We start from the raw sequence: 20303 nt of genomic DNA, 5'->3' as shown, positions 1-20303 counted from the left end.
TGAAGACAGAATTATCTCTCCCCAAACTTTATCTGACCTTCCTCTTTCCATTAAAAGAAATACTGTTATTAACTTGTGCCATGAACATCTGCAAGTCAGTTCTAAGAAGAATTTGATTCCTGGATGATTTCTATATTTCTGTGATTTCCTACAGGTGCATAAAATGTTGGAGTTCATTTTATGGGCTGTCTTAAAACTAGCCATATAATACTAAAATGCTCAGCATCATATAATTCACCTTCTGTTTAAAAAATGTACTTCTTGGTAGAAAGTTTACAAAATACTACTTCAGTTCTAATTGTTGTATTTCCGGGGTTTCACAATGTTTATATTTGTTACTGATCTCTTTGCAGTCAGGTCACTGCTAAAAGATGAGCAATGCTGTGGTATGTTGAGGAGGAGGTAGGATTTTCATATTTTTTCTGATCTGAAGAGTCTGGTTAGTTGCACAGTCAACAGATCTCCTTTGCCTCCTCACCCATGTTTCAGAAAATCTGTGGAACTTCTGGGAGAATAGCAGAAGTTGCATCTGTGGTTTGAAGTCAGTCACTCAAATAATTTTTCAAATAAAAAATTGTTAGAATTATTCAGTGCAAGCAGCAGCTTTTTTCCCCTCTTGTAAATAATTTTCAGTTAGTGCCAGTTTTAAGTTGCTCAGACAATGAAATGACTATGTAAACCTAGAATATGAAGAAATTTATAATAAAATCTTGCAATGAAAGGTAGCTGTTTAAATGAATGTTTCATCAGTCATCTACTGGTACCCTGTATATAACTTGCATCGCAAAACACACATAATCTTATTCTTATTGGAAGTTTAGCCTTATTGCCTTCCCACACTGCTCTTTCCTCTCAAAAGAACCCCATCATTGTTTGCATTGGAGAGACAGAAATATCAGCTGAATTTTTAATGTACTTACAGTTTGAGTCAGCCTCTCTGCATATAAAGTTGTAATTTGGGCAATAAAATTTGTCTCCATTCAAGGAGTTGAGCCAAGTTTCGTTATGGTCTTCCATGTGTATTTTATTTTACAATAAAAGAGTCTTTAAAGTTTAGATGGGTTTATTGCTATGTATTATTGTGGTGAGGAAGCAGATGAAATGTAGAAAAACTGCAGGTAAAAGAAAGGCTACTGTTTTGAATTTGGATGTCTATTTTAGAGGTGGTAAGGAAAGAGGCGAACAGTGTGCCACTGATTTGGAATAAGTGATAATTTTAATTTGAAAGAGACCTCTGGAAGTCAGCTAGGTGAATCTACTTTTCCAAGGAAGGAAGTCCAGTTAGTGTTTAGGACCTTGTTCAGATCAGTTTTAACAATCTGAAAAGTGTGACTCAATCTCTTTCTCCAGCCCCAAGAACTTTTATTTCTTCTTGTATGCTCAGTGAGGATTGTTTTGGTTTGTTCTAGCCCCTCTAGTCCAGTTCTAACTGGACTCTCCAATTTGTCAGCCTTTCTTTTATAGCAGCCTGGAACAGGGTACTGTGCTCCAGATTTGTGTTCACAAATGCTAAATAGAGGGGGATTTTTACTTGACCTGACTGTGCTTTCCTAATGAAGGCCAGTCTATGGTTAGGGCGTATTGCTGATGTTGCTGACTGATGTTCAGCTTGTCTTCTGGAGCCACCCAGAACCTTTCCTGGAGGAATGTTCCCTGCCACATGGATTCTCTGTCCCTACTGCTCATGGCATGGGGTGGTTCTGTCCTGGTGTGGGACTCTGCCATCGTTGAACTACTGTATTTGTTGTCAAGCTAATTCTTACAGCTTGTTGAGATCCCTCTACATGGCAGCCCTGCCCTGTCTGTAGTGTATTGGCTGTTTCCACCTTGTTTCATGTCATCCACAAACCACGATGGGGTGTGTTCCTCCTCACTGTTCAGGTTGTTGATCAAGATGTTGGGAGTATTCACCCTATGATCAGTCTCTGAGAACATTGCTTAGAGCTGGCTCTTGGTTACGCATTGAACCACTGCTGAGCCTGGCAGTCCAGCTGGTTGTTCCTCTGCATCTTCTCCATGATTCCCCAGATTTAGTTAAAAACACAGATTGGAGGCTGCCAACAGCCTTGTAAAGTCAGACAAAATTACATCCTCGGCCTTCTCTTCACCCTCATAAGAAAGTGACCAGGTTAATTTAGCATAATTTCCTTCTGGTTAACTTAGGCTGGCTGTTCCCAGTCACTTTTTTATCATTTGTGTGTCTAAAAACACAAACAAAATTAGCTTCTCTGTGGATTTACCCCATACTTGGGGTCTGAGAATGAGCTGATCAGCCTGTAGTTCCTCAGGTCCTTCTTTTTGCCCATTTTGAAGATGATCGTGTTGTAAGGGACACCCTCATTGCTGTAATCTTTTAAAGTTGATAAGAGGTAGCCTTGAGTTGACATTAGCCAGCTCCTTGGCACCTTTGGATCTTATCTGTTCTCATGGACTTGTATTTGTCCAGTTTACTAGAGTAATTCCTAACTTGTTCTATTTTGCTACTAGGCAGAGACAACTGAGAGTCAGAGCAACCCTGCTAAAGACTGATGCAAGGAACGTGTTTGGGAAATTTCTGCATAGCTTGTTAACAGACTGACCGCCCAACACAAAGTCCCTCTCTCCCTCCCCCCCTCCCTCCCTCTTGCTGTCTTCTGTTTTGCTCTCCAGATGCAAGTTCACCCTATTCTTGGCCTTTGTAATTCAGCTCTTTACTATCCAGGCAGTGCTTCTTTATTTATCTTTAGTAATCTGTTTTTGTGCTTTGCATGCCTTATTTCCTGCACTTCAGCTCAGTTATGAGTTCTCATCTCTTTCTTTGTTCAAGATTGCTTTCTGCTGTATTTACTTACCTTGCCTGCCAGGAAAGACTGTTTTCATACTTCTAGGAGGTTGCCCTTTATGCTCAGCCAGCTCTTTGTTGGCTTATAAGATTGTGCAAGGTCTCTCTTGGTGATGCTGTCAGACCCAGTGGGGATGGTATGAGCAGGTGTGTAGCTTGTGAGCCAAGTGAGCTGTTAGCAGATGTGTTCCCTATGATGGTAAAGTTGGTTTTAAACAGTGGCAACTCAGATAAGTGCTTCCTGTTAGAAAGGCATACAGTTGTATTGTTTTAGCAGACCTGTGTTAAGGGCTTCCAGTGCAGTTCTTGACCTTATTCTTGTCAGAAGAGGACTTTGCACAACCAAACAACTACATTGGTGCTGATCACAGCTCTTTGTAGACGTGCCAAAGCATGTGCTACTGAATCATAGTTAAAATCTGCACTTAGTGCAGTGCTAAAGAGGTTCTGTACTTTTCTGCTTTACTTCTAAGGTTGTGCTCAACATCTGGTTCAGTACTTCATAGATATCTTCTAGGAAGCTGGGACTCGGTAATGAAGGGCTGAAGAGTCTGACTTTCATATTCTGATCAGTTCTTGATCTGCCTGTGTATTAATGTTAGCTAATGTTAAGCATGAGATTTCCTGTAATAGTTTTTCCTATGAGCCACTAGGTATGTTTTAGGTAATTTTATGCTGCTGCTAGGCTGTAGTAATTTTCAAACTACACATAAAAGACTGATGTGTTTGCACTATCTTTAATAATCCAGTACAAAAATGCTAATTTAAAGGAAAGAGAAGATGAGGTCTCTTGCATATTATATTAATGAAGTATTATGAAATTTATGTTACTAGGATTATGTAGTGAAAAACAAATCTTAAAAATGCTAACACTGATCATCACCTGTACAGTGAATGTTTGTAGTTACATTTATTGCAGTATATTTTCTGTATGATTTTATGTGCAGCTTGGGTCTTATGGTAGTGAGTTCTTACTCTGTCCATTACTGTAATATTGAGGTGTCTCCTTAGATAGTATAGGATTAAGTGAAGATTATCTGGCAGACTTAGACCAAACCTTGTTGTCCTAAGTAATGCCATGATTTGGTACTTTACTCCAAGACCGAGGCTGTGATTTTGTTTGAAGAGCACTATATTTACTCATAGCATATACATCTGCTCAAAAAAGGGTCTAGTTGCCCTGAAAGAGAGGCTCAGGGAAAGCAATTTCAGGACAGTGTAGTTTGTAATAGGTAGTGGGAACTAAAATCTAAGATTGGCTTCAGGCTAGAACTGTAACAACTCTTTTTCTCTCTGAAGATTTCTGCCTACTTCCTAAGTTAGATGTCAAATACTACAAATTGGAAGGGTATTGTGGGAACTGTCATCTCTTCTTCCCTGCTTGTTTGCCCTTCTCTCCTGAATATCAGGTTTTTTCTTAGTCCAGACTTGTCTTTGTGTAAATGAAGAATAGGAGAGGTGTGTGATGATGATGGGATGTGAAATGTTTGAGCTTCGTAGCTTCTGGTGGAAGAATGGCTCCTTTATTTGCCATGAGAATGGACCTACCCGATGTGTTCAACCTAATCAGAGTGTTTAGATGCAGTAATCTGATACTTCCTGGAAGCATCAGATTTAATGTGCATGTATTAGTGTAAAAAGAGCAGCTGGGAATGGACTTAGTCAGTTAAAACAATTCAGCTGACCCAGACCCCTTTAGAGGGGCCTCAGGAAGGAGAATGTGTGCAGGAGAACCTGTGGATGAGTTGTCCCAACAGCTGCATGGATTAGGTGGTGTGTGGTGGACTGGATAAACCCTCATTCTCCCTTGTGTGTGGCATCCATAGCCAGTTAGATATAAATATGTGAATTAGATGTCTCTTATAGTCTCCTAATAGATGTGGAACACTAGAATTTGCTGCTTTGCTCCAGATTTTGATTTCTAAGATTGTCCTCATGTCTAATGTATTTTATGTAGGCTGTAGAGTGGTTCACCTTTATCATTCACATTCTTTTTAATATACAATCTGCATGTGGTTTTGATGGTGAAGGATTAGAAGCTGTTCCATGGCTGACTCTTATTTAGAGGGTAGCACCAACCTGTCAAAGGGACAGCATGCAGGATTAGAACTAGCCTAAGATACCAAAGAGATAAATGTTCCACAAGGGTTTAAGTGAGGCTCTTGATATGAACAGAAATCAAAAATGAAGCAGAAACATTATGACTTATATATAAGGTGCAAGGTATAGAGCTGTGCTGAGGGAAGAATGATGCTGTGCATGGAAGATCTCAGAATAAAATTGACCAACTTGTTTAGGAAAAATACTGCCCATACAGATTGATCAGGAATAGAATAGTGTCAGAACCATACATCTAGATCAGGATAGCAGCATTGACTGGAACATGGTTTTATATTAATATGAAATAGTTTTGTTTCTTTTAATTATTCTGTGTGGTGATTATCAATGGCATTGCATGTGTGTCAATATCAAACTACTTCTAGAACTCGAGAGTACTGGGTATTGAGTAGATGGCAAGTTGTGTGCTGCGACAAAGCATGTGATGGTCTGGTTCTATACTTAGCTGTTTGTGTGTTGAAAGTTGCTTGTAGGGACACAGACACTACGCTACCTAGACAGCGACTTTTAACCATGCTTAAGACGACAGATTCTGATTTAGAGTAAAGAAGGGAGGAGACATAATTAGGAAGCATTTTGATGTGGATTTTAAAAGTTTGTGTGTGGTTTTGTGAATAAATGAATAGTTGTAGGAGCTTTGGATCTGTTTTTATGTACTTTGGTCCCTTGTTACTTCCAACAATTGGTAGGCTATAAAAGTGTCCTCCATTTATTTCTACAAATTCCATCAGGTTTGCATTAGTTTGTGTGTCAGCTAGTCTCCATGCTGTAAAGAAGAACTGTATGTTATTTTTTTGTCATGTTAAAAAAAAAAATCAGTATTTCCCCTTCTCTGAACACATTCTTATCCTTTACCCTCATTCTTCAGCTGTGGGCCCCAGAGCAGCACACAGAGCTCAAGGAGAGGCTGCACCAAGGCTGTACAGCAGGACAGTCACCTCTGTGACCGGCTGGGGATGCTGAGTTTGATGCACCCCAGGAAGGGGTTTGTCCTCTGGGCTGCCAGGGTGCATTGCTGACTCCTGCTGAGCCTGCTGCTGACCAGCACACACAGATCCCTTCCTGCAGGGCTGCTCTTGAGCCATTACTCTCCCAATTTATGCTTGTCCCTGTGCTACCCATCCCAGATGTAGAATCTGTCATTCAGGCTTGTTCAGTTTCATCCTGGTCATCATTGCCCAGTGCTCCATTCTGTCCAAATCCCTCTGCAAGACTTTTCATTCAAACAGCATCTCCCACTTTGGTATCCTCAGCAGACTTTACTAATGGTGCGTTCAATTCCTGCATCCAGATTATTGATAAAAGTAGTGAACCAAATTAGCCCTAGAATTGGCGGTACATCACTGGTGACAGGTCACCAGCCAGATGTAGCTCCATTCACTACAGCCCTTTGAACCCTGGCCTTCAGCCTCCAGCTCACTGTGTGTCTATTCATCCTGCAGAAGGATGCCGTGAGGTATCATAAGCCTGACTTAAGTAAAAACCAGTGGGTGGGTGACCTCATCATAGAAAGGTATCAAATTAAACAGGATTTCTCTCTGTGAACCCATGTTGACAGTGCCTGATGATCTCATTGTTCTTTTGAAGGCCTTTCAGTAGTACCTAGTATGATGCTCTCCATCAGTTTTGTAGAAACTGAGATTAGGCTTGCATATACATAGATTCCTGGATCTTCCCTCATGCCCTTTTTGTAAACTGGAATAACACAGCCTGGCTTTCAGTCAGCAGGGACCTCAGCCACTAATTTTTCAAGAGCTAAAGCTAGTGATTTTACCTCCTTAGGAACACACACTTGCCTTTTGTTCAGACAGTTAACTAACTTATTCTTTAGTAATGATATATTTTGGATTTGGTTTATTTTGGGATTATATTCAAACTTTAAATATAGACAAGTCAGCTAAAACAAACCACCCATGATTTATTCAAATTGGTGTAAAATGCACCAATTTTGTTGTATGGAGTTGTAAATTCTACTAATACAGAATCATTGAATGGTTGATGTTAGAATGGACCTCTGGAGGTCATCTGGCCCAACCAGCATCCTAAAAAAAGGCCATCTGGAGTTGGCTGCCCAGGGCCATTTCTCCATGGTTTTCAAAGGAGGGAGACTCCACAACTTCCTTGGGTAACCTGTTCCAGTAAAAAGTTTCCTGCTGTTTAGAAGGAACCTCCTGTGTTTGAGAGTGTGTCCATTGCCTCTGTTCCTGTCACTGGGCACCACTGGAAAGAGCCTGACTTCATCCTCTTTGCACCTTCCCTTCAGTTATTCCCATACATTAAAAAAATTCCCCGTGAGCTTGGTCTTCTCCAGGCTGAATGGTCCCAGTCTCAGTCTCTCCTCCTGGGAGACATGTTCCAGTCCCATGGTCATCTTTGTGGCCCTTTGTTAACCCTCTCTGGTGTTTCCATGTCTCTTATACTGAGAAGTCTAGAAGTGAACCCAGCACTCCAGGTGAGGTGTCAGCAGTGTGGAGCAGAAGGGAAGGATCCCTCACCTTCCTGCATCTCCTGGCAATGTTATCTCATGCAGCCCAGGATACCATTTGCTTTTTGGCAGGCAGTGTACAAAATACTTAAATACCATTAGTGTGTGCAAAACCCTCTGCACAAGATGGTTCTGGTCTACAGGATCAACATAATGGAACTTTCAAAACAATGTTTAGTGCATCCAATAAGGGAAGAAATGGTGTACTGCATTTAACTATGCAGTATAGCTCAGATGCAATACTGCATAGTTAGTGTTTCTGGATTTAGAAGTATACATGCAGAGAACTTTGTAATTTATGTGCTTTCACTGTTATCCATAGATGGTGTGGGTTCTGCAAAAAGTTTAAATGGCACAAAAATAATGGAATTAATGATTTTGAAGTTTTTTTTAAAATACTTTTTTTGTGGTGATTGCATGGTAATGTTCAATATGGCAGTGCATTATTTTCTGAAAAGATAATTTTGTGTAGGGGAGGTGAGGGTACTTTCTTTGCTTCTTGTGTAAGGCTGGTAATTCATTCCATCCTTCTAAATAATATTAGGCGTTAAAGCCAAACATTTTGTCTGAGTATTATTGTGCACATACTTGGCCATGTTCAGCAACAATATAAGCAGGAGTGATTTTAGTGACTGTATCATGTTATATAGATGATGATTATATATGAAGCACAAGTGGATAAATCGAGGATGTCTGGAGCTGGAATTGATGTGTCTTGGAACATCATAAATCTGTTCTTCCTTCTTTTTTTCCTTTGCTTTCCTGTTACTGCTGTTTGTGATAAACATGACTTGTGCTCTCTGCCTGCTTCTTAGAGGTGGTATTCACTTCTCTGGGCTTTTTTGACCACTTTGTGTATTTGGATGTGTAAATGCTTTGTTCTTCTGTAATATTTAGCCATGGTAGAGCTTTACTTTGCTGAGGATCCCCAGATAGTGCATCAGGCTGCAGCACTCCAGGATTCTCTTTTGGTTTGCTGGATTCTCACTCCATTGCTTATTTGCCAGCTTTTGGTTCCAGTCTTCCATTAGCCTCTCCTTTTGAGAGCTGGACTTTGTCGTGCAGCTACAAAACCACTTCTCCATCTAGAGCTGATGATCAAAGATCTTCATGTGGTTAATTTTTCAAGAACTAAAGCTGGGTGTTTACCTCCTTAGAAGCACAACATATTGAAGAGCGATCTCTGCCATGTCCTCCAAGCACCATTTTTCATAATACTTGTTTCTAGATGAAAGTGGGAGGGAAGTTGTATGCTTATCTTGCTATGCATTTGTCAGTGCTCAAGGTCATTTTCTGTTGCATGTTCAGGATTAGCTGCATGGAAGGTTTTGGAGATTCAGGACATTGTATTGTTTCTGCAATTGGGTGGATTTGGTAAAGTTTGGGCAGCAAGTGTTACACTCAGCATGTCTTAAACCATTCAAGATGCAGTGTATAATAGCCAGGGTTTAAATTGCCTGAAGTGTGAGTCTGCAGATAATTACAGTTTTAGTGATTCATCATAGAATTTTTGGCTCACATAATAAGGATTGTCTCTTTCTTCAAATATCTTTTTGACCATACTTAAGTTTTATCTTACAGTTGATTTGAAGTCCCTTCTTGCTTGACTCCAGATCAGGTAAATGGTTTTACTCCCATGGCACAATACCAGGAAAGTTGTGTTATTTGAACTGTGTGTAACAGGGTTTTCAGTTCTTCTGGCATGCAGTCCTTTGAAGCAGCATAGCAGTCAGCATAAAGTAGCACAAGTGAAGGCTTTGAGCAGTGTGCTGCTGAATAGAAACAGTGAAAGATCTCAGAGATAAATGGTGGGCAAGGAATGCATAATGCACAGCAGAGGCGGTAACTGCTTGGCTTGGAGCTAATACACCACCATCAGTTTCATCCTCTGCTCGCATAGGAAAAGGTTTATAAAAGTCTCTGGAACTCTTGGGGTAAATCAACACATGCACTTTTTTGAAAGCAATGCCAGTTTGAGCAGCAGCTACTTTGCTTTGTCCTTTACTATGCCATGAGTTGAATCCAGGAGCTGTTTTGTTGGAAAAATAATTTGGCAGACAGGTTTGTTTTCAACTAGGATCTGTCTGTTATAGTTGTTCAGTGGAAGAGGGGCTGAGACACTGTGAATTAACTGCTGTAGGTTGCCCGGAAAGGAGGGACTGGAGCTTGGGACTGCTCTTTAAATAAATGTGCAACTGTGCCCTTGGGCTCCACACCTAGGTTTTGTGAGACTGGATGGAAGCTGCAACAGGGAAGTGGTTCTGCTTATTAAATAATTAAAACTTCTGAGCAGCTCAGGTGCGGATAATCTTGTTGAGTAATATTTTTTTTCCTTTTTGTTCTTTCATTCTTTTGGCTTAGAGTGATCACAAGTGGGTTTTTTGTTTCTTACAGGCTTTTGGTGGTGGTTGCTTTTTGGAGGGAGGTGTGGATGTCTACCAGCATTTTCAGAACTGAAGCTGGAAGGAATTGCTAGTTCTTAATTTATTTTCTGTGTAGGATTGGAAAAGTAGAGGAAAGAGGGGAAAAATGCAAGCCAGCATTGTAGCCAAATCAGAGTATTCATCTTCACTTTTCCAGTTTCTTGCATTTCTGAGAATGTGTGAAGTTCATTTTAGTTCTTCTATTGAAGCATCAGTGTACTGTAATTAATTGGCATTTCAGTTGTATGGATAGTTTCTTTGTATTTCCTTGAGCAGTTGCATCACATGGAATGCATTATATGTGTGTGTTTGTGCTTTTATTTGAGAAAAAATGTTGATGAAGAATTGTTCTCAAAGGGGTCTGGTCTGAAAAAGAGACTCTTGCTGTTTCTCTGATAACGCTTGTTTAGGAGCTTATGTGTTCCTATTTTGTTGATCTAAAGTGATGAAAATAAACAACTGCTAGCTGATGACTTATTCAAGACTTTGTGGTATTTAGGAAGCCATAAAAAAATATATCTCAGTTTTTTTCACTCTGTTGTGTTTTCTTTCATAATGAAATGTCTGTCATCTTTTTGCCAGTTGACTTGCAATTTATTGTAGCATTTGTGATGGCATGTGACTCTGCGCTATATTAGAGTTAAGAGAAGCATTTTGGTCTGCCAAGTCTACACAACATCTTTTTTCTCTATAGTTGGCATTTAATAATTTATTTTTTATTCGGGTTTTTTTTAGCTTTAAAATGGAAGTTTTTCTGGTCTGCTAAAAAAAAAAAAGTCAAGCATTGTGCTCCTTACAATAATCACTATGAAATGATCATGATTTAAATAAGTCAAATATATGGACCTTTTGTGTATACCTGAAAGTGGTTTTATGTTTTCTTGCAGCTAACAGAAGATGAAATTGCAACTATTTTGAAATCTACTCTTAAAGGACTTGAATACTTGCACTTTATGAGAAAAATTCATAGAGATATAAAAGCTGGAAACATCCTTCTTAACACTGAGGGACATGCAAAATTAGCTGATTTTGGTGTGGCTGGCCAGTTAACAGTAAGTAACTGTGGGAAGATAATTTTAAAATGCTATAATGCTCCCAACCTTGTTCTTTCACCTTTGTCTTCTGCCTTGAATTTTGTGTCTGAGCAGTGTCACTGCCACTATTGGTAGTGGCAGAACTAACATTCTTTATCATGGTGAGTATTTAACATGCTGCAGGGCTATTTAGTTTTTAGTTGTTTGTTTTTATAGCCCAGTGTATCAAGTGCCTGATGATCCCTTTAAATTTTAGTATGAGGTTTATTGTCGTCTCTTTGGCCTCTGTATGCTGATGGGCTGAATCTGTTTGGTCTTAATTGGAAGTCACTACCATTTGACCTTTGGGTGGATAATTTAACTTTAAATATAGAATTGATATAAAAATAATCTGAAAATAAGCATCTCTGGTTTAATTTCGTAAATAATATAATTACAGGATACAATGGCAAAACGTAATACTGTTATAGGAACTCCATTTTGGATGGCTCCTGAAGTCATACAAGAGATTGGCTATAACTGTGTGGCAGACATCTGGTCCCTTGGTATAACTTCAATAGAAATGGCTGAAGGAAAGCCTCCATATGCTGATATTCACCCAATGAGGGTAAGTGTGTTGGTGGCATTTTTTATTTGTTGTATTAAAAAAAACAACCCTCAAACCTACAAAACATTCAAAACCCCCTAATACTGGAATCATAAAGCTGTATGTTTATGAACAGAGATTTTGATACTAACAATTTTTACTTTCTGTATTGCTTCCTCTTGACTCCAGTTTGTCTGTGTTTTAACACATTTCTGTAAGGTTTCAGAATGCCTGTATCTCCACTTGAGAGGGAGCTGCAGCAGGACACTCTTAATTGGCTTTGGGGTAATATAGAAAATACTGCACTTGGAGATTTGCATCACCAAGAGTCAGTCTGATTTTGAAAGGTAGTTTTGAAATAAAGGTGACCTAAAGAAGAATTCAGAACTGTCCTATGGGAGGAGTGCTAATATTATTATTATTATTAGTTACACTGACAGCTTTTATTTATTAGTGACTCCTAAGGTCTCTTAATGAATGAGTTTAGTTTTTGTAAATAGAATTAGTTGCTTTATGAGGAGTAGCAGTTACAAAGGAATTACTTGGAGAAGCTAATGGGGATCAATGTTTATCTGGGGATAACTTGACACTGTTAGTCGTGCTGCTGTTATAATGCTGCTTTTGTAATAAACTATAGAACAGCTATGGTGATTGCACTGATGCTCCATTCTTAAATTGTTTAAAACCCATTTTGAATTAAGAGGACACTTTATGTTGCTTAAAGCATACTTTTCTCCAGAAAAATCTTAGCAATTTGCTGCAAAATTGTCATGCATACTAATTTATTTTATTCAGTTTTCTTTTGCTGGTGCCTCATGTATCAGAATCTTAATAGAAAGAAATCACCACTATAGAAGGAGAAGGTACTGTTTATATACAATTACTGTAAGGTGATGCACATCTGAATTCAAGTGTATTTAGTGCTATTTTTGTTTGTGGGGTTCTTGATTTTTGGTTGTGTCTGCTCTTTGGAGAGAGATGTTTCCTTAAATTTCCGTTAAAGCTAGTGAGTGATTTTAATTTAGAAACATTACATAATTTTGGAAGCAAACTTTAGTAGTTTTCCTGCAGCATATTTTTCTTCCGTGTAATTAAGCGTTTTAAAATCACAATTCAAACTAAAAATATTTAGGTGAAAGCTGAGAACAAAATAACTATCTCTGAAGCTGGATTTTGATGGGAATTTAAGATGAAATAACCTGTAAAATATTTTGAAGAATGATTGATGACAAATTAACTACACTTGATCATGCTGGGATTTTTGGTTATACTTCTAACAAAAACGCCTTAATTACGTCTGAGTAACATCACTGTATGCAGTTGCATCAGCTGTTGAAAGGTGAGGATTACATTATCAGGGAGGATTTTTATGTGCATGACAATAGCTGCTTATAAATCAAAGGTCATTGTGTTTGAATGCTTGTGGATCTGTTTAATTCTTGTAATCAAGTGAATGCTATCAAAGGCCAATGTAATCTAACACAATTCTGTATTACATACAGCATGTGTTCTTGTTAATGAATTACGTTTAAATTACGTTATGGTTTTTAAGGGCTTGTATGTAGTTAGTACTCTTTCGTATATTTGATACCTTCAGTTTTTCTTAATTTTTATTAGTGAGTTGTTACAGTGGTTAACAAGAAATACACAGATTTAAGTTGCAATAGTTTTTCTGGTGTCATATGATACAGCTTCACAGGACTTTTGGCCATATGTAGATGCTTTGTTTTAGTTATGATACAGAATTGATACAGGCAAGCATGAGAGCTTGGGCAAATTTTCATTGCTTTTCCTAGATGTTGCTGGAGTTCTGTGGTATTTATGTAAGGCACAATTTTGTTGCCTGGGAATGCATAGTGAAATTACCATGCACACTATTTTGCTGTAGGCTGGTTGGCACTGCCACAAAGGTAATGCACTGCCAGTAGGCCATTTCCTTGTCAACTGCATTTACAGCTTAATAGAAATATTACATGACTTCTTTAAACAAGTGTTTTGGCAGAGAGGAAATAGCAGATTCCATGCAAACAAGCATAGCTTCCTCTGCTTAACCACACTCTGACTTTTCCAAAGATTTGTACTAGTTTCAGATGGGAAAGAAGTAGTGGGGGGTGCAAAATGGAATTTCAGGTGAAAGGGGGAAGAAGAAGCAGGCTTTTTCGGGTTAAGTATTTCTGTCATAGTGTATTTGGCTGTAAGTGTCATCCATGCTATTTCACACAGAATGACTGGGTTGGAAGAGACCTTCAAGATCATAGAGTCCTACCCAAGCCCTAACCCCTGAACTGAACCATGGCACTGAGTGCCACATCCAGTCTTTCTTTAAACACATCCAGAGATGGTGATTCCACCAGCTCCCTGGGCCGGCCATTCCAGTACTTTATCACTCTTTCTGTGAAAAACTTTTTCCTAATATCCAACCTATATTTCCCTTGGCACAGCCTAAGATTTATTTCACTTGTTCCTGCTGCAAACTTGAGTTCAATAGGAGCTGTAGTTGTCACACTTGGTTTGAGGCTCAAAGGTCAAGAGCAATTGCCAGCTCAGTAGTTTTAATGCTTTATTCACCTAAGAATTATGGACTGTCTCACATACTTGATGTCAGTCCTTTTCTGCTTTTGCTAATGATAAAAAGTGAAACTTCTGTGTATTTTCTGTGTTTTTTTTAAAGAAGGAGTATTTTCAGGTAGTTGTAAAGGAGAGAGAAATAGAGACATCCTCAGGGTTGCCCTAAGACATGGTGATACAACCACTAGAAATAGCAAGGAATTGCTTATAAAAAAATCATTCAAACCTAAATAATTTAACCCATCTAGCAGGGCTAAAAGCATGTTGATTGCAGCAGACTGTGCAGCATCCAGGGTTAATGTGGCTAACAGTGTCTGCATCTGCCTTTGATTGCTCTGCTGTGATGAGCAGTTAGCAATTTATAGTGGAGCTAATTAAAGGGGACTTCATTGTGGTTCTAGGTCAAGACTCAATCTCTTCCTCTGAAGCTGCAGTGATGTTTTAACAGCTGAATTCCCATGTCCCCATTGGCTGCAGCATATATGCTGTCCTGTAGTGATAAAATATGTATGTCCTGCCCCAGACAAAACTTAATTCAAACCATTAACCATGTTTTGTTCAGTCACTCCTCTGCATGTGATATCTATCCTTAGTATTTCTAAATTTGCTATTTTTAATCTGTGACAAGAGCGCAGAGAATGGGCTGTTTTACTGTAACAGTTGTGATTTTGCTCTTTTTCTAAAAATTGGTAACATGCCTGTGAAATATCCTCTGTCTTTGCTGATGAAATCATGATCTCAAATTGTCATGTAAGATTGTTTTTGGTGGAACATCCTTTAAGCTGCATAGTTTTCATATGATCCTTCTGCTGCTGGTATTTGGCTTTAAAAACAAGTAGATTAATAACACTTTGCCATAAAGCTAGTCTTTAAACTTAAGCATGGCTCTTTTTGAGGTCCTTCTCCAGGCCACCCTTACTAAAATTTTTCCTCATGTTCATGCAATAATGTGATCAGTTATTCCTGCAAGGCTGAGCTTTTTATGATCAATTTAAGTGTGGGCTGCTGCTGTTAGAGACATCCTGTCCGTAGCCAGAAGTTCCTGACCTTTCTGTTAAGCAAACACTAATATTATTGTGGCCTCACATGGAGTTGGATAAAGCAGCTGATGTTCTGAAAAGTTAACGTGATAGAAACCTCCTAGAACTGGGCCAGAGAAGTTGTAGGAGCGTGTAGTGGATGGAGGAAATGGGCTGAGGGGAGTTACTGCTTTTGAGCCTTTTAGACCAACTGTAAAATGGCAACGTGTGTGTTTTATAAAATTTCCTCTTCTTTGCAAGGTGAACAGGTTGGTGTGCTTCAAATAAATGCTGGTAGCTCTCTTACAAAAGACAAGGAAATAAAAAGACTAAAAAAGCCCAAACGCTTTTCTTTCATGCTTATCAGGCAGCTGCAGTAATTCACATTGTTGTGGGATGGAAGAAGCTGGTGCTAGATGTGTTTTTCAACACTTCACAGTATTGGTCTTTGTTTCTTTATGGTGAAGTTTGTTGGAAATGGACATGTGGGCATCACATGTTCTGCAGTGAATTGGAGGAAGCCAATTTGAACTACTTCCATTTGCCTTAAGTTCAATCATGATATTTATTTTTCCATGGCACTTACCCAGATTATCCATGCCTCCTGCTTAGCCTGTGTCATTTCCACCCTGGACTAATCTGTTTGTAATAACCTTTTATTCCTGATGTATCTTATAACAAACTACAATTTCCCGTTTTTTTTATTCTCAACATATTGCATTAAAACTGGAGATTGAAGTGAGAATTATTGCTCTGTAGGGCTCTAAGAAAAAAGAGGTGTCATGTGGAGCATGGCAGTCAAATTGGGACCAGTTTTTCAGCCATTAAGAAGACACTTTTCTATATGCCTTTTGTGTCAGAAATTGAAGAAAGGAAAATAAAAAACAACTTCTGTCTTGCTATACAGTCACTCTAGCATTTCTTCTCTCCAACATGTGGTGTTATCTCATTTCTGTTATTTTCTTTAGGAGTTCACCTATCTTATCTCAGCATTACTGCTTTTAAATTAGACTAGGTTTGTAAAACTATATGGTTTTCTTTTTTTAGTGCTTTTGCTTATCTTTGCAAAAGACTTTGAATTAACTTCTAAAAGTCCTTTACCTTTTAAGAACTTTCTACGAGACGCTGTTAATTTGTAACTTGATGTCTTCTTGCCTGCTGTGTCAAGATAGAGTGAGCTAATATTTAAAGATTTTAAAATATGGATATTTGATTGTACATTACTGTTCATTATTTTACTACTCTTCACAATCTTGTGGAAGAATGACGGTGATCTGTGCTGTTTTAAGGTGCAGGTAACGTGTTTGCTGTGGGGACCCCAAGGCACTGATGTGATGTGGCTGTGACAGCAGAGGAATTGGAGTAGCATGTGTTCTGTTTTCAAAGAGCTGTTGTAAGACCTTTGGCCCTCTCTAGGCTTTAAATGGAATTTTTGTATTTGCTTTATACAGACCTAAATGCAGGCAATGGGTGCAGAGGGGTGGTATTCCTGCTTGTTTCCATGCATTTCCAACGTCTATTTCTGTTGGAATGAGCATTTAGGTGGTTGCATGATAACCTGGATCAGAAAATTTAACAAGTAACAAGAAGTAGCTTTCAATGATATTGTTAACAGGGTACTCCAACTAGGTGGGGACAAAAATGTGTGGGGGGTACTGGTAGAAGAAGTAGGTCATCTGTTTTTGGGCATCAGCCAAGTTGATCTAGGTAGTTGCAAAACCAGAGTCACATAAATTTTCACATCTGTAAATTTATTATGATTAAAACTTAATAATTATTAAAGGAAACTGCAGAGCTTTTCTGAAGTTGACCCTTAAAAATACTTGTCCTAAGGGACAAACTGGCATTTTTGTAGCTGTCCTTTGAGGCTTTTTCTGGTTGGGCGTATTGGTAAAATTAGACAGAATTCTAGTCCTTTCATGGCTGAGTGTTCCCCCACAAAGCCTTCCTCCTTCTCCACCTCATTCTGTTCTTCCATCTTTAAATGCTATTGCTGTGATACAGCAGAACTTCTTGGGGGGAAACTTCCAGTGGTCTTCAGTTTGCATGCAGCTGAAGTCAAGTTTTGATTCATAATATATTTGCCTCTGTTACAGTTTGTAGTCAAAGTTTTAAATAGGCGTTATAACTTTAGTCAAGAAAAAAACCCGTTGGCGTTGTTTACACCAGACTGCATTTGTCTAACAGAAGATAAAGTATGTTCTCTGTATGGACTGAGGAAAAAAAAATTGTTTTAAAGGAATTGCTTTCCACATAAATAAGTGTTACTTACTTACTTAAGAGTTCTTAACAAAGGATTGCTTTAAATTTTAATTAAATATGCTGCTAATTCAAATTAGTAAACAACCTGTCCACCTACTCTGATCAAAATGTGAGTAATTGCTGTGCAGAAATTGTTGTATGAATTGAAAACCAAAACAGATGAGGCAACAGAGGAAAAAAAAAAAGAGGTGCTAAATGCTTTTTTATTCAATATTTATTTTATTTGTCCAAATAAGTGTATTCACTTATTTTACTTGTCAAAATAAATGTATTTACTTACTTATTTTAAACGAATGGTCGGTTTTTATAGTGTGTGAACAGACCTCTTTGCCTGAACTGCTGATGGTGTGGTAAGTAATTGCTGAGGTGCAGACCAGGTCCTAATGCCCTGTTCATGACTTGACTCCTTTCAACTCATCTGGAATAAGATGATAAATGTTGGGCAAATTAAAATGAGTGGTTGTGTACATTTGAACTTGCATATCTGTGTATGTTTCCATTTCTTGTGAGCAAATACCTGAGGTGCTACCTAAATGAAATATTTGCATAGAGTTTGCTAGAGTCTTAATATCTAGATAATAGATCTACTGATCACCAGGAGAATTGCTGTAATTGTAACAACAATTGGACTTCATAACTTATTTCATCAGCTATTATTCTTTAATTGGGTGCACAAAAGCATGTTTTTGATGGGTTGTTGTATGTACCTTAATGTGAGGAGATTGATTTCTAAATTTTCTGGAATACGATTAAGGCAACTGTTAACTATTACAGTAATGACATTTCTACTAGATAGAAAGAAGAGTTTTTAGGTACTTTTGTCAGCTTGACATTACTTTTCATTGTGGTTGAGTTATTTTTAGTAGTGAATTGAAAACTAAATAAAGGGCAAATTGTGGTCCCACAGAAAAATAATTTTCTGTCCAAGTTTCAGTTGTGGCTCTTGGGCAAGCTGATCATGGAGGTGCAGAGATCCTGCTCTGTAGATTTTTAAAATTCTTTTTAATTTCAAAGTGTGTATGGGTCTCCAAACTCAAAGCTACGATTTATGATTTTACTTAAAATATGTTTGGTGTTCACTCATATATGTAAGGTGATTTCAAGTGCTTTCTTCCTTAAGCTCTTATTTTTCATGGAAATGCTAGTCATAGATACAGACATAGTATCCTTTGAACATAACTTCTTTTTTAATGTGTAATGCATGCAGGATTAATGCAGGCAGTGAATTTCCAAAGGATTTAATGTGCTTATTTGTTTATGATCAGCCCTCCTATGGCCATGCTGCAGAGGTGAAGGGGAAAATTCTTAGGAGTGAGGAAGTCAACCCAGGGAAGTGCTCTAGGGGTATAGTCTAGTTTCTTGTGATACAGAAATACAATTTCTTTCCATTTTTCAGTGTGCCTAATATAGAATTTTAATGAAAATTCATATGGCATGGCTGAGTCAAAATATATAAATGGACTGAAAAGAAATGGTGTGTGAATTCTCCTCAGACACTGAAGACAAGTTTAGAAGTATCTGGTTGCAAAACATATGAAATATAGCATATGATATTTTATTTATTTCCTTAAATTGCAATCAACAGTTCATTGCTTGACTTTACCAGACTCAGTGATGTGCACTGAGCCTCCTAGGGAATGATGTGCCAGCATGGCAGCATCTAGTTTCCAAGACTGGGCAGCTTGCTATGCAAAGGCATTGTATGTTTAACATCAGCCCATTTTATGTGAAAGATAGATTCGTAATACCACTATGAAAGCAAGATAGGAAAGAATACCATTTGTTCTCTGGCAAAACTTCAAAGATAGTAAATATTTTCTTCCTAATAGGCCAAGGAACTTTTCAAAGAGGTTGTGCCGCATGGCTTTCCAAACAAAGGATTGACAGATCTCTCTGGTTTATTGAACTCTTTAATGATATGACATTAGCATTGATTTGCAGTGAAAACGCTAGATTACTTGAGGTGTGCTCAGTGATCAAACTGGAAGATGATAGCATCCTATTCCTGTTCACATTAGAGCTTTTCAAAAAGTCTACAATTTGATCTGTGTAATTCTTGTCTTCCTGCTTTTATTATTTACCCTGCTTTTTTCTTGCATCTCTCTATCTTGTTTTTTTTTCAGTGAGGAGATGGCTTGAAAGTTCATGTAACAAAACTATATAAATAAAGTGCAATTAAAACTATATAAACTGCAAGTTTATATAGTGCAATTAAACTATATAATTAAAGTTCAATTAAAGAGTAGTTGCAGAATCTAGCATACATGTTTGATTGTGGTTTAGAGAATGAGTTGTCACTCCTTCACATCACCAGAATTTTCTTTATGTCACTAGAATTTTTCGAAGTAGAATTAATGTTTATTACTCTTAAAAGTATAAATTCCTTACATTTTTAAATTATGTTGGGTTTGCTGGTGCATATGTGCAAAAAGGAAATGTTAATCTGTCATGTGTAATAAAGTAGCAGAAGCAGAGAGTATTTGAAATTTGTACTGGAACAGGAGTTTAACTTGAATTAAATGGAAAACATTTATTGCATGCTTCTAAATGAGGATTTAATTAAAATTAAATTAGTGCATCTTTTTAGACTTTCCCCTGAATAGGAAATTTGAGACATGCTTCAGTTGATGGTTGGTTTTCTCTGACTTTGATTAATCACTTTCAAAGTAAGTGGAGGATCAGTACAGTAATTTCATAATTACACACAAGTGAGTTAACTTGAAACTTTTAACTAAAATAACTGTAAAGGGAGTTTGATCTTGGTTAGTTTCATGCAATGCTGTGCATCTTCTGTGAGTGATTCAGATTCTTAGTAGTGCTAATCTGAAGAAAGGACCCATACCACGATGCTACCTGTTTATTTACAAGGTGCTTTGGTGGTAAATGTTGGACCTGGAAAAATTATTTTTCTAAGATATTGGAACAGTAAACAGAAGTTGAATGAGCCATGAAATTAATGAAAATATGCTTTATGACGTGAGTGAGCA

The 20303-nt window shown here is 38.0% G+C and overlaps 1 protein-coding gene across 1 annotated transcript in view; it reads left to right on the top strand.

Moving 5' to 3' along the window:
• Positions 1–20303, top strand: part of STK3 (serine/threonine kinase 3) — a 129696-nt gene that overhangs the window by 17727 nt on the left and 91666 nt on the right. The window contains exons 5-6 of the mRNA XM_005423492.3: positions 10735–10899; positions 11321–11488. Coding sequence (XP_005423549.1) covers positions 10735–10899; positions 11321–11488 — 333 coding nt within the window. The remainder of the gene's footprint in view (positions 1–10734; positions 10900–11320; positions 11489–20303) is intronic.

The sequence above is a fragment of the Geospiza fortis genome, unplaced genomic scaffold (assembly GCF_000277835.1).
Source record: "Geospiza fortis unplaced genomic scaffold, GeoFor_1.0 scaffold200, whole genome shotgun sequence".
NCBI classification, from domain to species: Eukaryota; Metazoa; Chordata; class Aves; order Passeriformes; family Thraupidae; genus Geospiza; species Geospiza fortis.
The sequence above is the reverse complement of the archived record's forward strand: the minus strand, read 5'-3'. Positions and strand labels throughout refer to the sequence as shown.